The sequence below is a fragment of the Lissotriton helveticus genome, chromosome 3_1, assembly GCF_964261635.1.
Source record: "Lissotriton helveticus chromosome 3_1, aLisHel1.1, whole genome shotgun sequence".
NCBI classification, from domain to species: Eukaryota; Metazoa; Chordata; class Amphibia; order Caudata; family Salamandridae; genus Lissotriton; species Lissotriton helveticus.
In genome coordinates, this window is record NC_136061.1 from 936,169,870 (window position 1) to 936,195,725 (window position 25,856).

Here is a 25,856-nt window from a genome sequence, read left to right on the forward strand (position 1 = left end):
TGTTCAGAGTAGTGAGTGCAGAGTAGTGAGTGCAGAGTAGTGACTGTTCAGAGTGCAGAGTAGTGAGTGCAGAGTGAGTGTTCAGAGTGCAGAGTAGTGAGTGCAGAGTGAGTGTGCAGAGTAGTGAGTGCAGAGTGAGTTTCCAGAGTGCAGAGTAGTGAGTGCAGAATGAGTGTTCAGAATGCAGAGTGAGTTTCCAGAGTGCAGAGTAGTGAGTGCAGAGTAGTGAGTGCAGAGTGAGTGTGCAGAGTAGTGAGTGCTAAGTGAGTGTGCAGAGTGCAGAGTAGTGAGTGCAGAGTGAGTTTCCAGAGTGCAGACTAGTGAGTGCAGAGTAGTAAGTGCAGAGTAGTGAGTGCAGAGTGGTGAGTGTGCAGAGTAGTGAGTGTGCAGAGTAGTGAGTGTGCAGAGTAGTGAGTGTGCAGAGTAGTGAGTGCAGAGTAGTGAGTGCAGAGTAGTGAGTGTGCAGAGTAGTGAGTGTGCAGAGTAGTGAGTGTGCAGAGTACATAGTAGTGAGTGCAGAGTGAGTGTGCAGAGTGCAGAGTAGTGAGTGCAGAGTGAGTTTCCAGAGTGCAGAGTAGTGAGTGCAGAGTAGTGAGTGTGCAGAGTAGTGAGTGTGCAGAGTAGTGAGTGTGCAGAGTAGTGAGTGTGCAGAGTAGTGAGTGTGCAGAGTAGTGAGTGTGCAGAGTACATAGTAGTGAGTGCAGAGTGAGTGTGCAGAGTGCAGAGTAGTGAGTGCAGAGTGAGTTTCCAGAGTGCAGAGTAGTGAGTGCAGAGTAGTGAGTGTGCAGAGTAGTGAGTGTGCAGAGTAGTGAGTGTGCAGATTAGTGAGTGTGCAGATAAGTGAGTGTGCAGAGTAGTGAGTGTGCAGAGTAGTGAGTGTGCAGAGTAGTGAGTGTGCAGAGTAGTGAGTGCAGAGTAGTGAGTGCAGAGTAGTGAGTGTGCAGAGTAGTGAGTGTGCAGAGTAGTGAGTGTGCAGAGTAGTGAGTGTGCAGAGTACATAGTAGTGAGTGCAGAGTGAGTGTGCAGAGTGCAGAGTAGTGAGTGCAGAGTGAGTTTCCAGAGTGCAGAGTAGTGAGTGCAGAGTAGTGAGTGTGCAGAGTAGTGAGTGTGCAGAGTAGTGAGTGTGCAGATTAGTGAGTGTGCAGATTAGTGAGTGTGCAGATTAGTGAGTGTGCAGAGTAGTGAGTGTGCAGAGTAGTGAGTGTGCAGAGTAGTGAGTGCAGAGTAGTGAGTGCAGAGTAGTGAGTGCAGAGTGAGTGTTCAGAGTGCAGAGTAGTGAGTGCAGAGTGAGTGTTCAGAGTGCAGAGTAGTGAGTGCAGAGTGAGTGTGCAGAGTAGTGAGTGCAGAGTGAGTTTCCAGAGTGCAGAGTAGTGAGTGCAGAGTGAGTTTCCAGAGTGCAGAGTAGTGAGTGCAGAGTAGTGAGTGCAGAGTGAGTGTTCAGAGTGCGGAGTAGTGAGTGCAGAGTGAGTGTGCAGAGTAGTGAGTGCAGAGTGAGTTTCCAGAGTGCAGAGTAGTGAGTGCAGAGTAGTGAGTGCAGAGTAGTGAGTGCAGAGTGAGTGTGCAGAGTAGTGAGTGCTAAATGAGTGTGCAGAGTGCAGAGTAGTGAGTGCAGAGTGAGTTTCCAGAGTGCAGACTAGTGAGTGCAGACTAGTGAGTGCAGACTAGTGAGTGCAGACTAGTGAGTGCAGAGTAGTGAGTGCAGAGTGAGTGTGCAGAGTAGTGAGTGCAGAGTGAGTTTCCAGAGTGCAGAGTAGTGAGTGCAGAGTGAGTGTTCAGAGTGCAGAGTAGTGAGTGCAGAGTGAGTTTCCAGAGTGCAGAGTAGTGAGTGCAGAGTAGTGAGTGCAGAGTAGTGAGTGCAGAGTGAGTGTGCAGAGTAGTGAGTGCAGAGTAGTGAGTGCTAAGTGAGTGTGCAGAGTGCAGAGTAGTGAGTGCAGAGTGAGTTTCCAGAGTGCAGAGTAGTGAGTGCAGAGTAGTGAGTGCAGAGTAGTGAGTGCAGAGTGAGTGTGCAGAGTAGTGAGTGCAGAGTAGTGAGTGCAGTGAGTGTGCAGAGTAGTGAGTGCAGAGTAGTGAGTGCAGAGTAGTGAGTGCAGAGTGCAGAGTAGTGAGTGCAGAGTGCGGAGTAGTGAGTGCAGAGTAGTGAGTGCAGAATGAGTGTTCACAGTGCAGAGTAGTGAAGGCAGAGTGAGTGTTCAGAGTGCAGAGTAGTGAGTGCAGAGTGAGTTTCCAGAGTGCAGAGTAGTGAGTGCAGAGTAGTGAGTGCAGAGTAGTGAGTGCAGAGTAGTGAGTGCAGAGTAGTGAGTGCAGAGTGAGTGTTCACAGTGCAGAGTAGTGAGTGCAGAGTAGTGAGTGCAGAGTAGTGAGTGTTCAGAGTGCAGAGTAGTGAGTGCAGAGTGAGTTTCCAGAGTGCAGAGTAGTGAGTGCAGAGTAGTGAGTGCAGAGTAGTGAGTGCAGAGTAGTGAGTGTAGAGTAGGGAGTGCAGAGTAGTGAGTGCAGAGTAGGGAGTGCAGAGTAGTGAGTGCAGAGTAGTGAGTGCAGAGTAGTGAGTGCAGAGTAGTGAGTGCAGAGTAGGGAGTGCAGAGTAGGGAGTGCAGAGTAGGGAGTGCAGAGTAGGGAGTGCAGAGTAGGGAGTGCAGAGTAGGGAGTGCAGAGTGAGTTTCCAGAGTGCAGAGTAGTGAGTGTGCAGAGTAGTGAGTGTGCAGAGTAGTGAGTGTGCAGAGTAGTGAGTGTGCAGAGTAGTGAGTGTGCAGAGTAGTGAGTGTGCAGAGTAGTGAGTGCAGAGTGCTGAGTAGTGAGTGCAGAGTGCAGAGTAGTGAGTGCAGAGTGAGTTTCCAGAGTGCAGAGTAGTGAGTGCAGAGTAGTGAGTGCAGAGTAGTGAGTGCAGAGTGAGTGTTCAAAGTGCAGAGTAGTGAGTGCAGAGTGAGTGTGCAGAGTAGTGAGTGCAGAGTGAGTGTGCAGAGTAGTGAGTGCAGAGTGAGTTTCCAGAGTGCAGAGTAGTGAGTGCAGAGTGAGTGTTCAGAGTAGTGAGTGCAGAGTAGTGAGTGCAGAGTAGTGAGTGTTCAGAGTGCAGAGTAGTGAGTGCAGAGTAGTGAGTGCAGAGTGAGTGTTCAGAGTGCAGAGTAGTGAGTGCAGAGTGAGTGTGCAGAGTAGTGAGTGCAGAGTGAGTTTCCAGAGTGCAGAGTAGTGAGTGCAGAGTGAGTGTTCAGAGTGCAGAGTAGTGAGTGCAGAGTGAGTTTCCAGAGTGCAGAGTAGTGAGTGCAGAGTAGTGAGTGCAGAGTAGTGAGTGCAGAGTAGTGAGTGCAGAGTGAGTTTCCAGAGTGCAGAGTAGTGAGTGCAGAGTAGTGAGTGCAGAGTAGTGAGTGCAGAGTAGTGAGTGCAGAGTAGTGAATGCAGAGTAGTGAGTGCAGAGTAGTGAGTGTGCTGAGTAGTGAGTGTGCTGAGTAGTGAGTGTGCAGAGTAGTGAGTGTGCTGAGTAGTGAGTGTGCAGAGTAGTGAGTGTGCAGAGTAGTGAGTGTGCAGAGTAGTGAGTGTGCAGAGTACATAGTAGTGATTGCAGAGTGAGTGTGCAGAGTGAGTTTCCAGAGTGCAGAGTAGTGAGTGCAGAGTAGTGAGTGCAGAGTAGTGAGTGCAGAGTAGTGAGTGCAGAGTAGTGAGTGCAGAGTAGTGAGTGCAGAGTAGTGAGTGCAGAGTAGTGAGTGCAGAGTAGTGAGTGCAGAGTGAGTGTGCAGAGTAGTGAGTGCAGGTAGTGAGTGCTAAGTGAGTGTGCAGAGTGCAGAGTAGTGAGTGCAGTGTGAGTTTCCAGAGTGCAGAGTAGTGAGTGCAGAGTAGTGAGTGCAGAGTAGTGAGTGCAGAGTAGTGAGTGTGCAGAGTAGTGAGTGTGCAGAGTAGTGAGTGTGCAGAGTAGTGAGTGTGCAGAGTACATAGTAGTGAGTGCAGAGTGAGTATGCAGAGTGCAGAGTAGTGAGTGCATTGTGAGTTTCCAGAGTGCAGAGTAGTGAGTGCAGAGTAGTGAGTGTGCAGAGTAGTGAGTGTGCAGAGTAGTGAGTGTGCAGAGTAGTGAGTGTGCAGAGTAGTGAGTGTGCAGAGTAGTGAGTGTGCAGATTAGTGTGTGTGCAGATTAGTGTGTGTGCAGATTAGTGAGTGTGCAGAGTAGTGAGTGTGCAGAGTAGTGAGTGCAGAGTAGTGAGTGTGCAGAGTAGTGAGTGTGCAGAGTAGTGAGTGTGCAGAGTAGTGAGTGTGCAGAGTAGTGAGTGTGCAGAGTAGTGTGTGTGCAGAGTAACGTGTGTGCAGGATGAGCAGTGTGTGAGTGTGCAGGGTGAACAATTCCAATCCAAACCACATAATTCCTTTACACACCACATGCATACACTCCATAACACATGGCTAAAAGAACTTGCCATTTACAATGCCATTAGCTCTAACTCAAATAAATCCGAGACCTATTGCATTTCCAATGCTTGTTTTTCACCTGCTGGGATGGTAACCATTTTTCAGACACTGTAAGCTGGTGACTATTTTAAACCCTTAGGCTGAAGATCTTCCTGTTTATTTGTCCCTCTGGATTTCCCTTCTCCTGTTTTTCTCGGCGAGAAGCCAAAGGAGCAAAACGTTTTGGAATCCCAAACAAGAAACGTACATCAAAAAACAAAAAAAAAACATTCTCCTTTACTGCTAAGATCTCCTATCACAAGGAGGTCAGTTATCTTTGCAGGAAAGCCAATATCTGTATGAATGAGGACTAGTACAGTCTCAGAAAGGGATCAACCCTCGGCAATGGTTCACAAGGTTCCTGGAAATTATCCTAGGTGAGTCTGGAACACCCGGGAACGTCCAACCAGGCTTGCAATATGGTAGCACTGGTCTTTTTGCAGGAGCAGCGAGCTAAACATCCTGCAAAAAAGAACAACTGATTGGTTAAATACTCCACACTAATGAAAACAAGGCAATAGCCTGTTGAAAAAGGAGCCCACGCTTTGGGGGGCTGGATTTTCACTTTCGACTCAGAGACCGAGAGATTTGAGCTTCTGCTGTGACCAAAATATTTGCACAGGGACTTGGACAGAGACAGCAAGCATCAGGACTGTTGGAAAGGCGATCCCAGGGGAGACAGAAGATGTCTGACTGCCCGCCCCGAGACTCACCTCTCTCTATGGAATAGGCAGAGCGCCGTAGGGAGGCCTCCTTGGCGAGGCTCCTCGCCTACAATCGTACCAGCTGAGCAATCACACTACTACAGACGGACACCACACGACGGGATATTCACAAGTATCTTTATATAAGAAATGAAGGTACGTTCTTAGCAGGTTAGCAGGCAGGGATCGAGGGATCCTTAATGTCGTGGTTTCGGGACTAGTGGGGTAGCGGGACAGTCTTGGCACCAACTAGTGCGTGGATAGTTCAGGGGGTCAGGCCGCGACAGCGTCAGCAGGGCCTCGAAGGTGGTTCAGCTTGGTCAGGCCGCGACAGCGTCAGCAGGGCCTCGAAGGTGGTTCAGCTTGGTCAGGCCGCGACAGCGTCAGCAGGGCCTCGAAGGTGGTTCAGCTTGGTCAGGCCGCGACAGCGTCAGCAGGGCCTCGAAGATGGTTCCGGTGCACGAGTTCGGATCAGGATCAGCCGCGACAAGGTCAGCAGGGCTTCGACTCCAAGATACAACTGGAGTCCTAATCCAGGGCTGGCCCAGATATAGGACTGGAGTCCTTTGATGTCCGGACCCTCGCGCCGGGGGTCAGAGGGGCCGGGATGAAGGTGTCCAGACACCCAGCAGGGGGGTGGAGCCAGGGCCCAGGGAGGCTGGAGGGCGATCGATACTCCCCTCCTCCGGGATCCGCCAAGTGGCCACTCTACCACCTGGGAGGATCTTGGTGCCTCGATGTCGGGGCTTCGCTGGAGCCGGGGCCAGGGATGTCTGCGGCCACGTGCTCGGGACGTGATGGGCCCAAGATGGAGTCGGGCCGGAAATGGTGGCCTGGCATGGTCGCCAGACCGGCAGTGTTGGCGAGCAGGGTCCGCTGGGGTCCCAGGGGGGGGAGCCGTGGGTTGCCAGGGGGCTGCTCTCGTCGATGGTTCGTGTTCAGGGGGGTCGACGGCGGGTCGACGGAGGCCGGTGTCGTCCCGGGCCCGCCATGCGGGAGGGGTAGGACCACGCCATGAGGCTGGGTCCAACACACGTCCCCTCCAGCTGAAGGCGGGGAGAGTCACCCATCTTCCTGGGTATTCTCCTCGTCGAGGCGGAAGAAGCGGGACAGGCCGTCAGCGTTGGCGTGGTCATTGCCAGGGCGATGCTCCACAGTGAAGTCCATCCCTTGGAGGGAGATGGACCATCGCAGCAGCTTTGGGTTTTCGCCACGCATCTGCATCAGCCACCGCAGGGGCCGGTGGTCAGTCTGGACCCGGAAGTGGGTGCCGAAGAGGTAGGGCCTGAGTTTCTTGAGGGCCCACATGACGGCGAAGGCCTCTCTCTCAATGGTGCTCCATCGCTGCTCTCTGGCCAGCAGCCGCCGGCTGATGAAGGCCACAGGATGGTCAATCCCCTCGGGGTCAATCTGAGATAGGACCGCCCCAATGCCGTGCTCCGAGGCGTCGGTCTGGACTACGAACTCCCGGCTGTAGTCAGGGGCTTGGAGCACAGGGGCGGTGCACATGGCTGTTTTCAAAGTCCACCTGACATGCGGGCGTCCACGGTACTTTCTGGGGCCGGTTCTTCGAGGTCAGTTCAGTGAGGGGACCCACAATGCTCTCATAGTTTTTTATAAAGCGCCGATAATATCCAGTGAGCCCCAGGAAGGCTCGGGCGGCTGTCTGGCTGACCGGGGGCTCCCAGGCCATGATGGCATCAATCTTGGGTTGGAGGGGAGCCACGTGGCCGCTCCCCACTTGGTGTCCCAGGTAGGTCACGGACCCTTGACCTATTTGGCACTTGCTGGCCTTTATTGTTAGTCCGGCCCGTTGGAGGGCCGTCAGGACCTCCCAGAGGTGCTTCAGGTGTTCGGCCCAGTGGAGGCTGTACACTGCAATGTCGTCTAGATAGGCGGCGCTGAATTCTTCTAGCCCCGCCAGCACTTTGTTCACCAGTCTCTGGAAAGTTGCTGGGGCGTTTTTCATGCCGAAGGGCATCACCTTGAATTGGAAGTGGCCATCGGGTGTGGAGAAGGCCGATCGCTCCTGGGTGCAGGGGTGAGGCCGATCTGCCAGTACCCGGCTGTGAGGTCGAAAGTACTGAGGTACTTGGCGGCTCCCAGGCGGTCGATTAGTTCATCGGCCCGGGGGATGGGATGTGCGTCGGTTCTGGTAACAGCGTTTAGTCCCCGGTAGTCGACACAAAACCTGAGTTCTGGAGGGGTGCCAGGTGCGGCGGCTTTGGGGACCAGGACAACTGGGCTGGCCCAGGGACTGTCGGAGGGTTCGACCACCCCCAGGGCCAGCATTTTGGTAACTTCCGTCTGGATGCAGGCCCGAACTCGGTCGGGAACTCGGTAGGCCCGGTGTCGTACTGGTTGGCTGTCCCCGGTGTCGACATCGTGGACACACCACTGGGTAACCCCGGGGGTGAGGGAGAACAGGTCCGTAAATTGTTCCAACAGTTCTTGGCAGTCTCGGCGCTGTGCGGGGGTCAGGTCGGAGGAGAGAGAGATTCCCTCGACGGAGCCGTCTTTCTCAGCGCCCCTTTTACGAGGTCGGGCAAGGGCTCGGAGTCGTCTTCGGCCCCATCATTGGTAGCTAGCAGCAGGCTCAGTTCTGTGCGGGTGAAATGAGGTTTGAGCCGGTTGGCGTGCAGGACCCGGAGGGGGTTTCGGAGTGACTCCATGTCCACGAGATAGGTGACGGGGCTCTTGCGCTCGATCACTTTGAAGGGGCCCGACCATTTGTCCTGGAGGGCACAAGGTTCGACCGGGGACATGACCCAGACCTGCTGGCCGGGCTCGAACTCGATGGATGAAGCGTTCTGGTCATACCAGCGTTTCATGTCTTCCTGGCTGGCCTCAAGGTTGGCCTCGGCAAGGGCCCGGAACTTCCGAGTCTGGCTTCGGAGGGTCAGGAGATACCGGTAGACATCCGGCGGGGCGTCTTGGACTGTAGTTTCCCAGCCTTCTTTGACCAGGCTGAGGGGACCTCGGACAGGGTGCCCGTACAAGAGTTCGAAGGGGCTAAACCCCAGGGATTTCTGTGGTACCTCCCGATAGGCGAACAGGAGGCAGGGCAGCAGGACGTGCCCTTTGCGGCGGAGGGGTTCTTCTAGGCCCTGGATCATCCCCTTGAGTGTTCGGTTAAACCGCTCCACAAGTCCATTACTCTGGGGGTGATACGGGGTGGTGAACTTATATGTGACCCCGCACTGTTGCCACAGGGACCGCACATACTTCGCTCGCTATAAAGTTTGTGCCCCGATCACTCACGACTTCTCGGGGGAACCCCACTCTGGAGAAGATCCCCATCAGTGCTCGGCCCACCACGGGAGCCGTTATGGTGCGTAGGGGGATGGCTTCGGGATAGCGGGTGGCATGGTCCACCAGGACGAGGATGAAGCAATGCCCTTGAGAGGTTCGGGGGTCCAGGGGCCCCACAATGTCGATCCCCACTCGCTCGAAGGGAGTGGTCACCACTGGAAAGGGTTGGAGCGGGGCCTTCACCTTCTCCCCGCTCTTTCCGCTGGCTTGGCATGTAGGCAGGTGCGGCAGTGGTTATGCACATCGTTGCGCATTTTCGGCCAGTAGAAATGGGTCACCAGGCGGCTGTAAGTTTTGTCCTGCCCCAGGTGCCCGGCGAGGGGCACATCGTGTGCCAGGTTCAAGAGAAAGTCTCTGAATCGTAGGGGAACCACCAACACTCGGCTGGCCCCCAGCTCGGCAATTTTCTGTTCACTGTATAGGAGGCCGTGGTCCCAGTATATCCAGTGGGACCCCGAGGTGTCCCCGGCAGCTTGGGCCGTGGCTTGCTGTTGGGTCCCCTCGAGGGAGGGGCAGGCCTTCTGTTCCTGCCGGAATTGTTCTCGAGTGGGACCACCCTCCTGGCGCCATTGGGCTAGTTCGGGTATGTCGCTGAGTTTGGCGCTGCCTTCTCGGTCATGCTCTGATGGCTCGGGCTCGGATTCTTCATTGACTGCGGGCGGTGGTGGCGCGGGCCACTCCGGCTCTTCAGACGAGGTGGCCTCGGGTGCCGCCGGGGCCCGGGCAGTCATAGATCGGGTCGTAGCGCAGACCCAGGGGCCCCACAATGTCGATCCCCACTCGCTCGAAGGGAGTGGTCACCACTGGAAAGGGTTGGAGCGGGGCCTTCACCTTCCCCCCGCTCTTTCCGCTGGCTTGGCATGTCAGGCAGGTGCGGCAGTGGTTATGCACATCGTTGCGCATTTTCGGCCAGTAGAAATGGGTCACCAGGCGGCTGTAAGTTTTGTCCTGCCCCAGGTGCCCGGCGAGGGGCACATCGTGTGCCAGGTTCAAGAGAAAGTCTCTGAATCGTAGGGGGACCACCAACACTCGGCTGGCCCCCAGCTCGGCAATTTTCTGTTCACTGTATAGGAGGCCGTGGTCCCAGTATATCCAGTGGGACCCCGAGGTGTCCCCGGCAGCTTGGGCCGTGGCTTGCTGTCGGGTCCCCTCGAGGGAGGGGCAGGCCTTCTGTTCCTGCCGGTATTGTTCTTGGGTGGGACCACCCTCCTGGCGCCATTGGGCTAGTTCGGGTATGTCGCTGAGTTCGGCGCTGCCTTCTCGGTCATGCTCTGATGGCTCGGGCTCGGATTCTTCATTGACTGCGGGCGGTGGTGGCGCGGGCCACTCCGGCTCTTCAGTCGAGGTGGCCTCGGGTGCCGCCGGGGCCCGGGCAGTCATAGATCGGGTCGTAGCGCAGACCCACTCTGGTAGTCCCATCATTCCTAGATGTTCTCTCCGCTCGACTTGGGCCCAGGGAGAGCTCTCGAGGTCGTTTCCGAGGAGGCAGTCCACGGGGGTGTCGTCCCGGACGGTCACCTTGAGGGTGCCCGACACCCCCCCCACTCGAAGGGGATTCGGGCCATCTGACACAGAGTCTCGGAGTTGTCGGCGGCCCTCACAGGGCATCGCACGTTGGGTATGATCTGTTCGGGGGTCACCAAGTGGCAGCAGACGGCCGTCACACTGGCTCCCGTGTCTCGGAGGGCTTCGGTCCGTCGTCCATTGATGTGGACCCACTGATGGTATTTTTGAGTGTTGCTCGGTAGAGGGGCTTGGGGGACATGCCTCTTTCGCCCAGGCAGGCTAGGGCCATGGCGGCCGGTTCATACTCGGTCTGATCTTCATCGTAGACCTCTTCGCCTTCTTCTCCCCCTTCCCCCAGGGCCGCGGCAGCGAACTGGCGGGTCAGAGGCCCGGTGGTGCCGGGGCGCTGGTTCATGGGGCAGAGGGGGTCACTGGCATAGTGACCGGGCCGCTGGCATCTGTGGCAAGTAATGTTCGGGCAGGGCCCCGGCCGTGCTGGAGGGGGTCCTCTTCTGGTCAGGGTTGGCGAATGTTTATTCTGGGGGGACCCCCGAGACGGGCTCCGGCCCGGGGCCGCCGGGAAGTCTCGGCTCCTGTTCTGGCCTCCTCCGCCACCACGCTGGCGGGGGTGCCCCTGGCTGTTCCGTCCCGTTTCTCCTATCGGGGTCCGGGGGACCCGGGTGCTCACCCATCGATCAGCTCGACGGCGAGTTTTCGGGGCTCGGTCAGCTTGCTGTCGAGGAGATGCTGTCTGAGCTCGACAAAGCAGTTGTTGGAGAGGTGCTCCCAAACGATGAGGTCGAAAAGCTGCTCGTAGGTGGACACTTTGCTGCCCTTTATCCATCCTGCCAGGGCCCGGCTATAAAAGTTTACGTATTCCACCCACGTGGTACCGGGGATTTTTTTGCAGTCTCTGAACCTCTGTCGGTACATCTCGGGAGTGAGGCCATACCGGGTGAGCAGGGCGTCCTTCATGTGGTCATAGGAGGACATCACTTCCTCGGCCAGCTTGAGCAGGGTGTCCCTCCCTTCGCTGACAAATCTCCCCCATAAGCCGGGACCCCAATCTTTTCGCGGGATGCGGTGCGCGGTCATGGCAACTTCATACGCCTTGAACCATTGCTGGATATCGTCATTCTTGTAGTATTCCTTGACGATATCTTTGGGAATGTGGACCTTCGGGTCGGCAGGAGGTGGAGGGTCCCGGGTTATCGCGGCGCCAGCCTCTTCGGTCTTGGACTTGATCTCTAGTTCTTTGAGGCCACGCTCGTGTTCGTACGTGAGCTTTTTTTCTTCCAATTCCCTTTGCCTCCGCCTCTCTTCCAGATCTCCTTCTAGTCGTAGTTGCTCAATGGCCATTTTTTTTCCTGCTAATTGAAGTTCTCCATCCAGCCGGAGTCGGGCGAGCTCTAGTTCATGGAGCCGACTCCTCTCTCGCTCCCGGGCGTCTTCGTGGGAGAGGCCCGGTTCTCTGTTGGCGGTTCTTTCTTCCACTGGGGCTATGACCGTACTCAGGGGTACTTCTAGGATAATGTCATCGTTAGCCTGGGGTGGGGTCGCTCTGGTCTCCACCCATGTTTGCAGCGCGTCTTTGAAATCGTCTTTTGTGCTTAGTCCGGTGGTAGCGATACCCAGGGCTTTGCAGAATTGTTTGAGTTCTTTATGGGTGTACTCCTCTAATCGTTCCTTCTGGAATTCTGTGGTCGTTCCGGTTTCCTTAGTAGTCATCGTGGTTGTGGGTCTGTGTTGGTAGTGGCGAATTACTCGCTGTACGATTTGCGCGGGCTCGGATCCCGTCGCTTGCCACCAATGTTGGAAAGGCGATCCCAGGGGAGACAGAAGATGTCTGACTGCCCGCCCCGAGACTCACCTCTCTCTATGGAATAGGCCGAGCGCCGTAGGGAGGCCTCCTTGGCGAGGCTCCTCGCCTACAATCGTACCAGCTGAGCAATCACACTACTACAGACGGACACCACACGACGGGATATTCACAAGTATCTTTATATAAGAAATGAAGGTACGTTCTTAGCAGGTTAGCAGGCAGGGATCGAGGGATCCTTAATGTCGTGGTTTCGGGACTAGTGGGGTAGCGGGACAGTCTTGGCACCAACTAGTGCGTGGATAGTTCAGGGGGTCAGGCCGCGACAGCGTCAGCAGGGCCTCGAAGGTGGTTCAGCTTGGTCAGGCCGTGACAGCGTCAGCAGGGCCTCGAAGGTGGTTCAGCTTGGTCAGGCCGCGACAGCGTCAGCAGGGCCTCGAAGGTGGTTCAGCTTGGTCAGGCCGCGACAGCGTCAGCAGGGCCTCGAAGGTGGTTCAGCTTGGTCAGGCCGCGACAGCATCAGCAGGGCCTCGAAGATGGTTCCGGTGCACGAGTTCGGATCAGGATCAGCCGCGACAAGGTCAGCAGGGCTTCAACTCCAAGATACAACTGGAGTCCTAATCCAGGGCTGGCCCAGATATAGGACTGGAGTCCTTTGATGTCCTGACCCTCGCGCCGGGGGTCAGAGGGGCCGGGATGAAGGTGTCCAGACACCCAGCAGGGGGGTGGAGCCAGGGCCCAGGGAGGCTGGAGGGCGATCGATACTCCCCTCCTCCGGGATCCGCCAAGTGGCCACTCTACCACCTGGGAGGATCTTGGTGCCTCGATGTCGGGGCTTCGCTGGAGCCGGGGCCAGGGTTGTCTGCGGCCACGTGCTCGGGACGTGATGGGCCCAAGATGGAGTCGGGCCGGAAATGGTGGCCTGGCATGGTCGCCAGACCGGCAGTGTTGGCGAGCAGGGTCCGCTGGGGTGCCAGGGGGGGGAGCCGTGGGTTGCCAGGGGGCTGCTCTCGTCGATGGTTCGTGTTCGGGGGGGTCGACGGCGGGTCGACGGAGGCCGGTGTCGTCCCGGGCCCGCCATGCGGGAGGGGTAGGACCACGCCACGAGGCCGGGTCCAACAAGGACCCATTAAAGGGCAGTGATCTGGTGTGGTATCTAGCAAGGATGATGATTTGAAGGTGTTAATAACTTCAAAGGTGGAAGAGCAGATCATTTTGCATGTGAAGCCCTAATGTGGACATTTTTACATACTCCAGAATAGAGAAGAAAGTAAAAGCATGAAAGGTGACAAGCAATTTGTGCGACCAGGTCATGCAGCACAGACTTTCAAGACAAAGGGCAGGAAGAACTACTTCAAGCCGTGAATCGGAAAGAAGGCCCAAGGTTGCAGATATTCTCCACATACTGCAATAAATGTAAAAAAATAATTTGTTCTGGGGAAATTAACAAAATTGTCCTCTCTCGTGCAATGAACCATCCCCTAATAAAATACCACAATGTCTTCTCCACAAGTTTGAAGAAGTGAAGAACACAAAATACAGTTTAACTAAATAGTTAACAAAACTTTAAAAAAAGAAAATATTGAAAGTATAAAAAATGATCCAAACAAAAGGGTTCTACTCCAAAAACCATTTGAATAGAAAATACCGTGGTGTTGTCTGACCACAGTTAATTGAGTCTGAGGACATGCACAGTGGGTTGGGTGTAGGACCCAGCCAGTCGCGGCTGGTAAGACTCGTGGGTGGCCGGTCACACGGGGGGAGGGGGGTTTAGAGGGGAGGGGAGGTCTAATTAAAAAAAAAAGTTAACTTACCTTCGCCGGCCTGATCCTCAGTAGTCGGTCCCGCATCGTCTTCTCTGAAACAGGAAGCAGCGACAGGCAGCCTCCCTCCCCTCCCTTAAGCCAATCACAACGCTGAAAAGGAAGCAATGTGATTGGCTGGGATGCTGACCACACAGGCGTCTATCGGGAGGCCATTTTCTCCATGTAGGCCTACATGGAGAAAAGGGAGAGTGCGCATGCCGACCAAACAGCGCCCTCAGAGTGGGCAAGCCACTCCTCCCCTGCCCTACGGCAAGACCGCCCACACGCCTGCCCCAACCAAACCCTTCTGCTTTCTCGCAGTGCGAGAAGCAGAAACATAAAATGGTATTTTATAATACCATTGTATGTTTTTGCTTCTCGCACTGCGAGAAAGCAACGAGGCGACGCTCCTCCGCCCACATGGAGAAGCCGCCCCTGGACACAGCTGCAGGACAAGTCCTGCTGGGTAACACAGCCCTGCTGGCATCCCCTACTGCAAATGCCTCAGAGCCATAAACAGAGGGGGTTGGCAGCCTGGCACGGGACTGGGCACATGTCCTGGCTGGAGCTGATGCCCTGTGGCCAACTTCCGCTCAGCACGGACAAGGGCTGTGTGGTGTGGAGGATGTCCGCCTGCGAGATTAGTGCAGGGCCTGGCCTTGTATTGCAGGTTTGATAATTGCATTCAAAATCTTTTTAAAAACTCGTGATGTTTAGTGAAAAAAGCAAACTCAGTTATGATTCTGTCTCAAACGTGACAAAGTACAGAAATTTGCCAGTTATGGTTTTGTGGGCGCAAGCCATCATTTGCTCCATGTCTTTGTACTTCCTATGACAACACACATGATATCATCGATGATTTCACATGTGACATGTTTAACGTCACTTAATGACACCTAATGATATCTCTGCACCCAACAAAGAAAGTTATGGAACTAAAAAAATAGAAACATGGACACGTATTGAAGTCAGGACAGGGCCTGGCTGCAGCTCTGGCCACACTACCAACCCCTACCTGCCCATTGGTGAAGGCTCTGCACAACAGGGTTGGGCAACAGTTGGCCGTCTTTAGTGGGCTCAGTAGAGGGCTTAAACAAGGCAAAGTCTTGTGTCCAACTCCGCTGTGCATTCCTCTATTGGTTGCTCACAGAGGGTTGGGTGCAGGGCCTGGCTGTGCTTAACAGTGGTTGGAAATCGAGTACATCATGTAAAACATTAACCCCTTCCCTGCTTATGACGGAACCACGCTGTCATGAGCCACGGGCGGCGTGTGCTCATGACGGCGTGGTTCCGTCATGCTGCGGCCGCTCCTCCCACGCGCACTGATTCCCCCCCTTTTGCGGGGAAATTAGTGAGTGGGCTGGGTCGTGACGGAACCACGCCATCATGCGCACAGCTCGCCCGTGACTCTTGACGGCGTGGTTCCATCACAAGCATGGCGGCGCCGTGCTCACCCCCTACCCCTACAGCACCACGGCAGGATTAGCGCCTGTGGCCAAGGGGTTACATTCCAGGAAAAAACAAAAGTGAAAAGGTGAGTTATGCTTCTGGGTCAAACATGCTAAACCACCAAAATACGCCGGTTACGTTCTAACTCGTTATAAACCGACAAGCAGTGATGTTATAAATGTCACTTGTGATGTCATTACTGATGTGATGTCATATGCAGCACAAGGTGTGGCTCAAGTATTAGTTTGCACTGCGAACCATAACTGGTGAATTTCTGTGGTTTGTCGCATTTGAGCCAGAACCATAACTCAGAACCTAACTGTTTTTTCAGTGAATATTACATATATTTCTTTAGGCTATACAAGTCCTTAATAAAACACTGATGAAAAGAAAATCCTAATAGTTATGTCCTCTACATCCCAAAACCATATTATGGCACCCATATAAGGAACTTGAAGTGTAAACATGGTTGGACGAAACTACACCAGATTCATGAGACAGGCAGCGCCTGACTTCTTTCTGCGTCTTGAAGACACAGAAAGAAGTCTAGCGCTGCGTGTCTCGGCCCGTGCAGGTAAGAGTGGTTGGGCGGTGGGGCCGGGTTGAGGGGCGGGGTATTTCGACAGACGATGACGAGGAAAAATTAAATAAATAATTAATTATCCCTCGTCATCGTCCTTCGAAATACCCCCTCCCCCCTCACCAATTAGAGGGGATACTTTACATATGGTTTACACCCTATTTCGAGTATATAGACTTGTATACACCCTGAATATGGCAGATGGGACACCTGCCCCATTTCGTCAGATGTGGGTATCCGTCCAGCGCTAAGTCAGGGCGTCAGTGTCTACACCATAAAGGTAAAACCACCTTAAATTGATGATTTGAAGTAGCTAAGCAGCCTTAACTCCCACTCACACATAATGGCATTATATGTGACAATATTGATGACATCACTGGTGACAACACCACATTCACATCACCTCACATCATCACACATTCACATCATCTCTGAAGTCGCTTAGCAGCTCTGAATTCCTCATGCGGTTGGGCGCACACTTTTTTTGTTGTGACCATCAAGCTACAACACCGCAACCTGTGAAGTGAGGTGCAGCACTCAGCCCCTGCACCGAAACTACCTTCTGGGCAGCCTGTGGCTGTGCCAGGCATGCCTTGGCCACAGTGCTTGCTTTTTGCCCAGGTCCGGTGCTCACTACCCCTTCCTCTAGGCCTTGATAGGATGGATCTTTGCCTATATGCAGCTGGGAGGACACAGCTGAACATACGTAGCTATGTTCCGCTGCAGAGAATGGTCTTAAAGGGGGCATTACATGACGCAGCTCTTCCATACCCATCTCCTGGGACATGCGTTAGCAGTCCAGAGCAGCCGTACTCCAGGCCCTTGCCTTTGGCCAGGTGCTGCACTCAGCATCCCTTTCATCTCAGCATATCATAAGATGCCAACCTTTTGGTGTCTCATGTGATCTATAACATCATAGACCCCATAAGGTCACGACACTGGACCAATAGGTGTAGGATTGAAGTTTGCATGTGTTCAGTGCTTGTGTGGAGGCAGGTCTCTCTGTTGTGGAGCGCTCAGAAGTGCTTTTCTTTGCACATTTGTTTCTGCCTGAATCTGCATATCTAGGACTGGATTTTGTCAAACCCTTTTGATTTTGCTACAGTTATATGTATAATATAATAATGTGTGCAATGTACTTATTCAGGCGTTTCAGCCCACCTTTTTCATTCAATGGTATGTTATTGTGTCATTCACATAGTTCTTCAGCCCACTACAGCATGGAGCAATGGGTCAGCTAACTTCACTGTAAGTGACATGATTTTGCCCTTTCTCAAGGAGCATATCCACACGCAAAGTAGTTAATTTTAGTTCAAAGGCCTACTATGGCAATGGTTGCGCTTTTTTTTTCTTAATTGAGGAGGCACAGCAGCTTCCTCATTTCAAACCCGATAAGATCCACGACAAAACGAGCAAGCAGACAGCATCGACCGACCTCTGAGCTTTGCCAATGCGTGTTACCTGGATGTTTGTGTGTGTCACGCAGTGCTGTATGTTTTGCAACAAAACAGATAACCATTTCTTGTAATTTGGTGCCCTCTCCTGTTTGCATTTCAGTACTACAGTATTATTCGACTATTTAAAAGTAGAGTAGATGGAGTGGGAATTTTAATGTAAGAGTCTAGTTGTCTTGGGAATGAGTGAGTTACGTTTGTGGTTAGTTATGTGTGGAAGGAGTGATATTTGAAGGAGTAGGTCAATTCTACAAAGCTACCAGTTTTATAAAGGGCTACCTATCTTATACTTCTAAACAGTCTGCCTTGATCCTAATCTTGGCCCTAGTACTTTTCAGTGACTTGTAATTCTTTCTCCAAGTCTCCCCAGCCAATGTTCTGTATTGAAAAAAACACTGGTACCCCTAACACTGATGCCATTAAATAAAAATCAGGTGATTTTTTTTGTGTGTGTGAGGGCGAGGGGGAAGTTGTTTTTTATTGTACCTTGCAGGGCTCACTAACATTCCAGGGATTCTTGGTACTGAGCACAATAGACTCCTAAGCAGCTAAAAAGAAAGGTAGTGTTAAGGAGCAGAAAAAAACCAGGTGTTACGCTGGTTACCACATTTAATATCCGCGGTGCACCAAAGAGGAAGCGGGAAGTACATTACAAAGATTCAGCACTAAAAGAGAGTGGCTGCCAGAAGAACCTGATTGGAAGAGCACAGAAGTAACTTTGGTTGATGGCACCAGAGACTTCGTATTAAATAGTTGGATCAAATACACCTCAAGCCTTTTGAGCACGAGAGTCCTTTAAATGAAACACCCTTGCTCACACACTTGTGCAGTACGCAGCGAGGCCAGAAGTGTCAGCACTTGAGCTCTTGCAGAATCCTACAGCAACATCCTTTAGCAATTGAAGGAAGCAGCTGGGATCGTCTTCACCGGGGATAGAAGAAAGAAACATCAGGATGTCACTTGGCTTAAAAACTGAGGGGAGAGGTTCACAGTCGGTTGTAGGAGCCAGAATTTACTCCACATACTCAGGGACAGAAGTTTTCATCAAGGTAGGGCAGGTTCCAAGTTCAAAGACCCGATAGAGGTTCGGCCTCTGCGAATCATGATTCCGACTTTCGTGGAAGTTTAAACAAGTTATTGCTCATCAATGAGTTGAGAACACGTATGTGGACCACAAAGCGGAAGACCCAAACCATTAGATTTCTTTACATACAATGAACGAGTTGTGTGTTCTAGTCATACACATGGAAATCAAATGAAAGTTTGAGTTCGTTTAGAGGCTGGACATAAGCAACAAATTGAAAAGGGCTGATGGACAAGTCCTGCAGACCTCTGTGTGCCAAAGAGTGGACATAAGACGTTGAAGGACGCCTACACTTGATGTAATGCAGACAAGAGCTATTTCCAGGTACCCATACACGAGTACAGAGTGATTGGCAGTTTTGAATGCTGTGCATATGTCCGTAATGATGGCTGCAATACCATCAAATCCAAAACTGCTCTGAGTTCATTCAGAATCTATTTAGTGCTTGTTGTGGGAGCAGAAACCGACCTATGTAGGCTTATTGGCATCAGATATCAATGCATGATCATCTAATTAATTATAGCACACTTTTGTTGGGGGTAAGCAAAAAACAAAATCACTCAGTGGTTTAGAGTGAAATGGAGAAGAGTGAAGTGGCGTAGAGTGGAGGGGTGCAGGGTATAGTACAGAGGTGGAGAGTAGAGTGGCGTAGAGTGCAGTGATGCAGAACAGATTAGAGTGTCGTGGAGTGATGCAGTGTGCAGTGACAGAGATTGCAGTAGAGTGACGTAGAGTTGAGTGGTGCAGAGTAGAGTGCAGTGGCATAGAGTAGAGTAGTGCAGAGAACAGTGGCATAGAGTGGTTCAGGACAGAGTGGAGTGGTGCCGGATAGAGTGCATTGCCATAGAGTAGTGGCGTAGAGTGCAGTATAGGGATCAGAGTAGAGTGACAGACTGGACTGGTATAGAGTGGAGTAGTGCAGAGTAAAGTGGAGTGGCCTAGACTGGACTTGTTTGGTGCAGTGGTGCATAGCAGGATGGGGTAGAGTTTATTGGCATAGAGTAGAGTGGTGCAGAGTAGAGTAAAGAGGCAGAGAGTGAGGCATTGCAGCGCCAGCCCAACTAAGAACTGCCCGATTATGAAGCATGACACCCCTTGGGGTGTGTGAGGGCTGTTGTTCCTGATGGATCAGATCCCCTAATGTGATCCATCTGGTACTTCCGACCACTCTTCCTCTCAATCCTCCCTTTCCATAGGAACTGCATACCTCTGAGTGTACATGCACCTCAGGAGCCTGTGTTCCGTACCTTCATTTTCTCCCTGACCCTCCCTTTGTGCATTAGTGTTATGTTACAGCATCATAAACTGCATCACAGTAGAGGCATGAGCAGACTCCTGGAAAGAGTAATCTGCATTCCTCTATAAACGCCCTACCTTTGAAGTCACCGAAAGAAAAGTAAACATCAAGCTCCCATGGAAAAAGGAGCCTTAGTATTTTCCAGTCATGTCAATCAGCAGTTCTTCAAGTCTAATTGAACTGGAATCTGGAACATAGAGTACGAAGATGCATAATGTTATGTAGATTGAAATGTTTAGCAGGGTGAGAGGGTGTGGCATAACAGCCAGAACCCCTAACTTTGGAGCTGGGGATCCAGTTTTGAGTCTCGGCGTCGGCTCAACCTACTGTGATATATTTGGCAAATCACCGAATGTCACCATGCCTATGGACAGCGCCAAGAGACCCTCACAGGTGATTAGCTACGCTATAAAAATCCAATTTTTTTTAAGTTTATCAACAGAGATTTTTAATATTGCTTAAAAAAATATGCTATGGAAATTGCCCAGTTAGTTAATTCATTTGCTGTAAACAAAAAATGTTTTGCTCCTTTTTTTGGTCTCGTAGAGGCGTGGCTTAAGCAGCTGAAAGCTGCTAGCCACGCCCTACAAGAGATTTTGTTGTAAAAAGGGCCCTGTAAGCCCCGCCCCTCCTTATCATTGGGTAGCGTCAGCGTTTAGGGTAAACACTGGCTTCCCATTGAAAAGGAGGGCTTTCAGTTGACGCCCTGTCTGCTTTCTAGACAGCCCCTCCGGACAGGAGATGTGCACGCGCACTGCACATCTCCTGTCCCCGGAGGCTGGCAGCGCGCACAGGCATTCCGAGGGCTTCTTCACTCCCCCCCCCTCCTCGCGTGTCAAGCAAACCTCGCACACCTCCTCGATAAGTCCACCCCTCCACACTAAAGCATCCGTAAATACTGGTTCTTGTCTTAGCACAATAGCAACTTCCTTCATTGTGCGCCGAGTAAACGTGAAAGTGAAACAATGAATAAACAGCGTGAAGCTCTAAGAAATCATTAGTAATATGTCGTAATAACAGATAGACATAGTACAGCAAGGGGAAATAGCCTTAAAAATGTATGACATCTTTCTATGATAAAATGTGTTATTTAGGCTCCAGCACGGCTCGGTTACACTTAAGGCCATCTGGAATAGGGGCGTGGCTATCAATGGTGCAGCAGGTGCAGTGGCACTGGGGTCCAGTGACCTCAGAGCCCAGGAACTCAGGTTATTGCTGCAATTTACTAGTAATCGAGCGGTGGGGGCATTTTCCTTGCCTGCACAAGACCCCTGGCACTCTTACTACGCTGATGATCATGAAATGGAGTACGTGCTCAAGATCACACAAAATGTGTAGTCCCCTCACCACACTCTTAATTGCTGATCACAAATATTGCATGTAGTCTCAACGTCCCTTAAGGGGCGTGTGCAGTGATGACTACTTCAGAGTTATGTACAGATACGTGCCCGACTGTCAAAACATTATATTCAGGCTCTGAATATAGCATGTTTGGAGCTAAAGTGCACACGGGTAGCAAGACGTCTGCGAGCTCTTTCTTTAAGGTGCTTCTAACTAGGCCGATTAGTCCTTTAAATAGTCCCCGGACATGGCGCACCTTTGGACTGATGCATTGGTGATGCTGAGAAAGAAGGCACGACTACAGTTTCCCGATGTTAATTTTTTTCTGCTGGCTGAGAGCCAATACTATGATATGCTTTCTCCTAACAGGACTGACTCTTCCATTCATCTGCCTGAGGTCGATAGCTCTCGTACACTTAAGATGTGATGTAAGAAGGGCTCTTGTATAAGAGACGTCAGCCACCCCTACCCCCACCCCCACGTTGACGACTATAAAAATACTGAGCTATTGTTAAAAATGTTACTATGCAAGTAGAATTGTGGCCAGAAGTATAAAACTTGTTTTACTTTCAGCTGACAACCCCGTGCTGCGCTGTACTATCTGGAGCAGCTGCTTTCAAATAGGATTTTCTGATCTGGCCCCCCACCCCCAAGCAGTGCCCATGCAGCGTGTGCCACTTTCCTGCCTTCCCCACCAGAAGCCGGGCCAGAGTTTTAGCACTGATGCGGAACCCGAGCATTCATTGCCTCCTGCCTTCATACCGAGTTGCGGTCAAACTGAAAGCAAATAATTCCTGTCACCATTTCTGTTACTCTGCGTTTTTACTGTTTTTAATGAACATGTGTGAAACGCATTTCTCAGCAAGTTGTCATAGGAGAGTCGGGCATCCTTATCGCTGGAATGTCTGATTACAGAATACCACTTTCCTGCGACGAGCCAACAGCGCGCTCAGGCCATCCAGGGCAAAGCATCTCTCAACCACACATCTACCCATCCTCTTACCCACTCATCTAACCACCCTCTTACCCACTCATCTAACCACCCTATTACCCACTCACCTAACCGCCCTCTTACCCTCTCATATCACCATCCTCTCATCCATTTATCCATAATTTCACCCACCTATTCAACCATCCTCTCACTCATTCATTATTCTATCCACCCAACCATCCATCTTTCACCCACCCACACATGCATCCTTCTAGCCACCCAATCATCTTTCACCCACTCAGTGTTCATCCTTTCACCCACTCATCCATCCATCCATCCATCTTTTCACCCACTCATACACCCATCCTCTCACAAATGTATCCATGATTTCATGCACACACTCATCCATATATCCTTTTATCAACCTATTATTTCAACAGCTCATCCGTCCTTCCTTTTCAGGTCTCGCTGAGCGAACGTGCATGCGTTCTCAGCGAGTCTTAAGTAAGGGTTCTAGAATTATGCACCCAAAGGTGGATTGCCTACAGTGCATGTGTGCGGGCGTGGGCACGTGCACATCATTTGGCAGCCTGTGAGCCTCGGCATCAGACTTCAAAGGAATCCGCTGTCCCACCCCCACCACGCAATGCCGAGAGCTTGTTATCTTCTTCTGGTGTCCGTCTCACCCTCTCGTGCACTTTGTTCCTCTGTCTCTTCTTTTTCTGTCCTCTCTCCCCTTTTCACACCGTCTCCCTCCCGCCTTTCTTCTCCCTCCCCTTTCCTCCCATCCTCCTATCTCTCTCCTCTTTCATGCTCTGTCCCCGTTTTTATTATGTCTTTTTATTCTCTTTTACGATTTCTCTCCAGTCCCCTCGTGCTCCATTTTTATTCCTCTTTCCTTCTTTCTGCCTTGCTGTCCCCTCCCTACTTCTCCCACTAACACCTCATATTTCTCTATTTTCTCTCCTCCTCTCAACATTCTGCCTTCCACTCACTTCTGTTGTTCTCTGTCTCTGTTACTAATGTCACTTTAGACCCGTTTACATGCTCCCCTTTCTCCTTCGTTCGCCGTGTCATTAACGCCACAGCATCACTCGTCACCACCACAACATCACTCGGCGCCACCACAGCATCAATCTGTGCAACCATTCAACAACAACTGGTTCAAATATGTTCTCTCAATGTTTAAAGCTTTATTCCAAATGTCACAAAAAGATGTTAATATTTCACTTCTGTTCTTGGATTTTCGTCACAATAAAATACACTGAACATAATCTTCACAAAAGTTATTTACAAAAGTTTAAGGTATTGCCATTATAAACTACAATAACTTTTATTTAAGTATTAATTATTAAAAAAAAATCAAAACAATTGTTATTTATAATATCCATACATCTACACAAGTCACGTAAATACAACACATATTGCATTACAAATGCTATAGGTGTCACATTTGCGAAAGTTAAAAAAAAGTATTGGCATTGTAAATGACAAAGCTATTAATTTCGAAATTTTCAAAACCAACACATAAATTAAAAAATTGTCATTTACAATACCAATAGCCCAAACTTTCCTAATGCGAGACCTATTGCTTTGCAAATGCTTGTTGAAGTTGTAGTAGATCTCATTTTAAGATCTAAATCTCTAATAAAAACTCAACTGGAAAAAGGAGCCCGACATTTGACCTTTGTGTTTAAATGTACAGCAAATGTGGCAAGATAAGAACAAGGTTTAAAGGCCTTTATACAGAAAGTGAGAGCTCTAAAGAATACAGTAACAAGATTTGGGTAAAGGAAGGGACAAACTTAAGCTGGACAGTCTAAAACAAATGGAGCCAGCAAATAAAAAACAAGGAAATGTGAGTGACAAACCACAAAACCAATGGTAAATAATAGGTAAAATGCTTTCACAGGGAAGCTGTCTGAATGTCCTCAAGATGTCTTCAGCTGTCTGGTAGGCTTCGACCTAAACAACGTGCAGACACCCTCTCCATGAGCAAAAACCCAGCTTTGTGGTTTGCCTGTATTAAGTGGAGCGTCTGGAACGCCACTGTGATGTACCCTTGAGCAGGTGCTGCACATGCTGACACGCAAGAGCCGCCAGTGTTTATACATGTCTCAGGCCAGGAGGCTTTGACACTTTCAATCATCTGACCAGAAAGCCACCCCGATGTGGGGCCAAAAACCCCTACATACCTTTCCCACGTATTACTTTGAATGGTGAGAGCGGAGGCAATATTAAAAATAGAAACACAATTACTCGTGGGGGTTCCCTTCACTGTTAAAAGCAATAGTACAGGGTCCTGTGGGAAAAGTTTTAAAGTTAGTCTAAGCACAGTGTTATTAACTTCCAGTGCAAAATCTGTGCTAGAGATCACACACTCCTTTCTTTGCATGATGGAGTAAAGGTGTGCATGTGACAAAGTAGCCAAATTAGGAAGAGAGCAGCTTTCATTAATTTTTGTAACTTTACTTTGAAAGGCAAACTCACTCTCAGAGGGTTGCTTGTCCTTGCTCTGCATAGGTAGTTACATTGTGATGAACTGGTATCTTTGGTCTTTCATCCATGATGCCATCCTATTCCTTGCTGCTGATGGTTACCTTGCAAGAACATTGATCAGGCCGATAAAACAGGGCTGGGGAATATCAAAAGCAATGGCATATTAAAGGCTCCCTCAGCAAGCTGTGAATGGCTTCAGAGAACCAGCAGAATATTTAGGATGAGGGAGGCTGAAGTCATGGCCAGCAGTCTCAGCCCAGCCCATGGCAGCCGAGAAGGCCTTAGCCCAGTGTCCGTTGCATTTCTGTCAGGACATGTACCCTTGTGTTCCAGGTCTTTCAGGATACAAACTTGCCCCTTGGCTTATGAGTCTTGCGCTGCAGTGCTTGGGTCTTACAGTGCCTTTCCTTCACATATCAAGTCCTGATTTTTTTCTTTGTCTTTTCAGTCCCGAGATCGCATGGTCATGAGGGATGTCGCAGCCGCACGACGTTATGGCGACAATGCCCGGAAGTTGAATATTGCCACTGTCGCAGTGGGCATCGTCACCATTGCTTTCTTCTTGCTGAAAGTCGGCCTTGGACACTGGGGCTCATAAAAGCCTTGAGAAGTGGATCTGCACATGTTTTCCTACGCTGCAGCGCACGCAAGGCCCACAATTACCCAGGTACAATTGCGACCAAACCGCCATCTTGGAACAGGAAGGCCAGAGCAGTATCTGTCATCGTGTTCGTGCATGACAGACAAGACTTGAAACACCACGGTTCCAGGACAACCTTCAATCCGAAGAGATTGACTTGTGAATGTCATACGATTTACTTTACCCACTCATACCTGCCCTTCTCTACCTTTCGTGGACATTAGCCATTTTGGCCTTTCAAATGACTGACTCTGCCCAAGACATACTGCCTTGCAGAGGTGAGCCCGGTACGCAATGAACTCCCTCTAGTAACCATGCAGAGACTCGCCAGACATGAGTTAACCCTGGGGATGGGGAGGAAAAGGAACTTGTGGAGGAAATGAAATCCATCACTCTGAGCCATGCTCTCTTAAATGACTGTTAACCGCAACTCTTGTCTAAGCCTAGCTCGACAGCATTGTGTGTAGGTCAGCTGAAAGAAAGCTTAATGCTCAGGCCATCATTCTGTTTTTTTAACAATTATATTGTTACATTTCTCTCTTTATTACAGTGCGAATAAATACGATTCTTCGATACATCTGCCTTGTCAGATCAATGTGTTATGTCCTTGAATTCAATGTCAAACAACCTCTTTGTTCATATGGGGTTTTAGTTGCACTTTAGTGGGCTTAAATGTTTAGGTTTAACAAAACAAAGGTGTCCTTTTCGGCTACAACCACTAGATGGTGGAACCGTGATACCCCTGCCCATCTGCAATCCCAGTATTATGTGTAACTTAACCCTTAGTGGTATATAGGAAGCCTGGTGACTTTCCCAAAAGTCTAGTGCCGGCCTGTCTAGAAATCCCCAGCTTTCCTCTTGGCCAACCATGCGACATGTCACTGTACTTCAGTCTCTCATGAGTCGTCTGTCCGTAAAGAAATCCCCTATACGTCTTGCTGTCAGCGATACATACCGCAAGTTTAACATCCTGCATCACCATGAAATTCAGCCTCCAATCAACATCTGAC

The 25,856-nt window shown here is 50.9% G+C and overlaps 1 protein-coding gene across 2 annotated transcripts in view; it reads left to right on the forward strand.

Annotated features, from left to right (window-relative positions):
* LOC144824801 (dispanin subfamily A member 2b-like) overlaps window positions 1-25,856 on the forward strand; it is a 49,380-nt gene that overhangs the window by 15,232 nt on the left and 8,292 nt on the right. The window contains exon 2 of one of the 2 annotated variants that reach the window (XM_078683804.1): window positions 24,655-25,415. The exons of the other annotated variant lie outside the window; for it this stretch is intronic. Coding sequence (XP_078539930.1) covers window positions 24,655-24,804 — 150 coding nt within the window. The 3' untranslated portion in view covers window positions 24,805-25,415. Of the gene's footprint in view, window positions 1-24,654; window positions 25,416-25,856 lie in introns of those variants that run through there. 2 annotated transcript variants of the gene reach the window in all.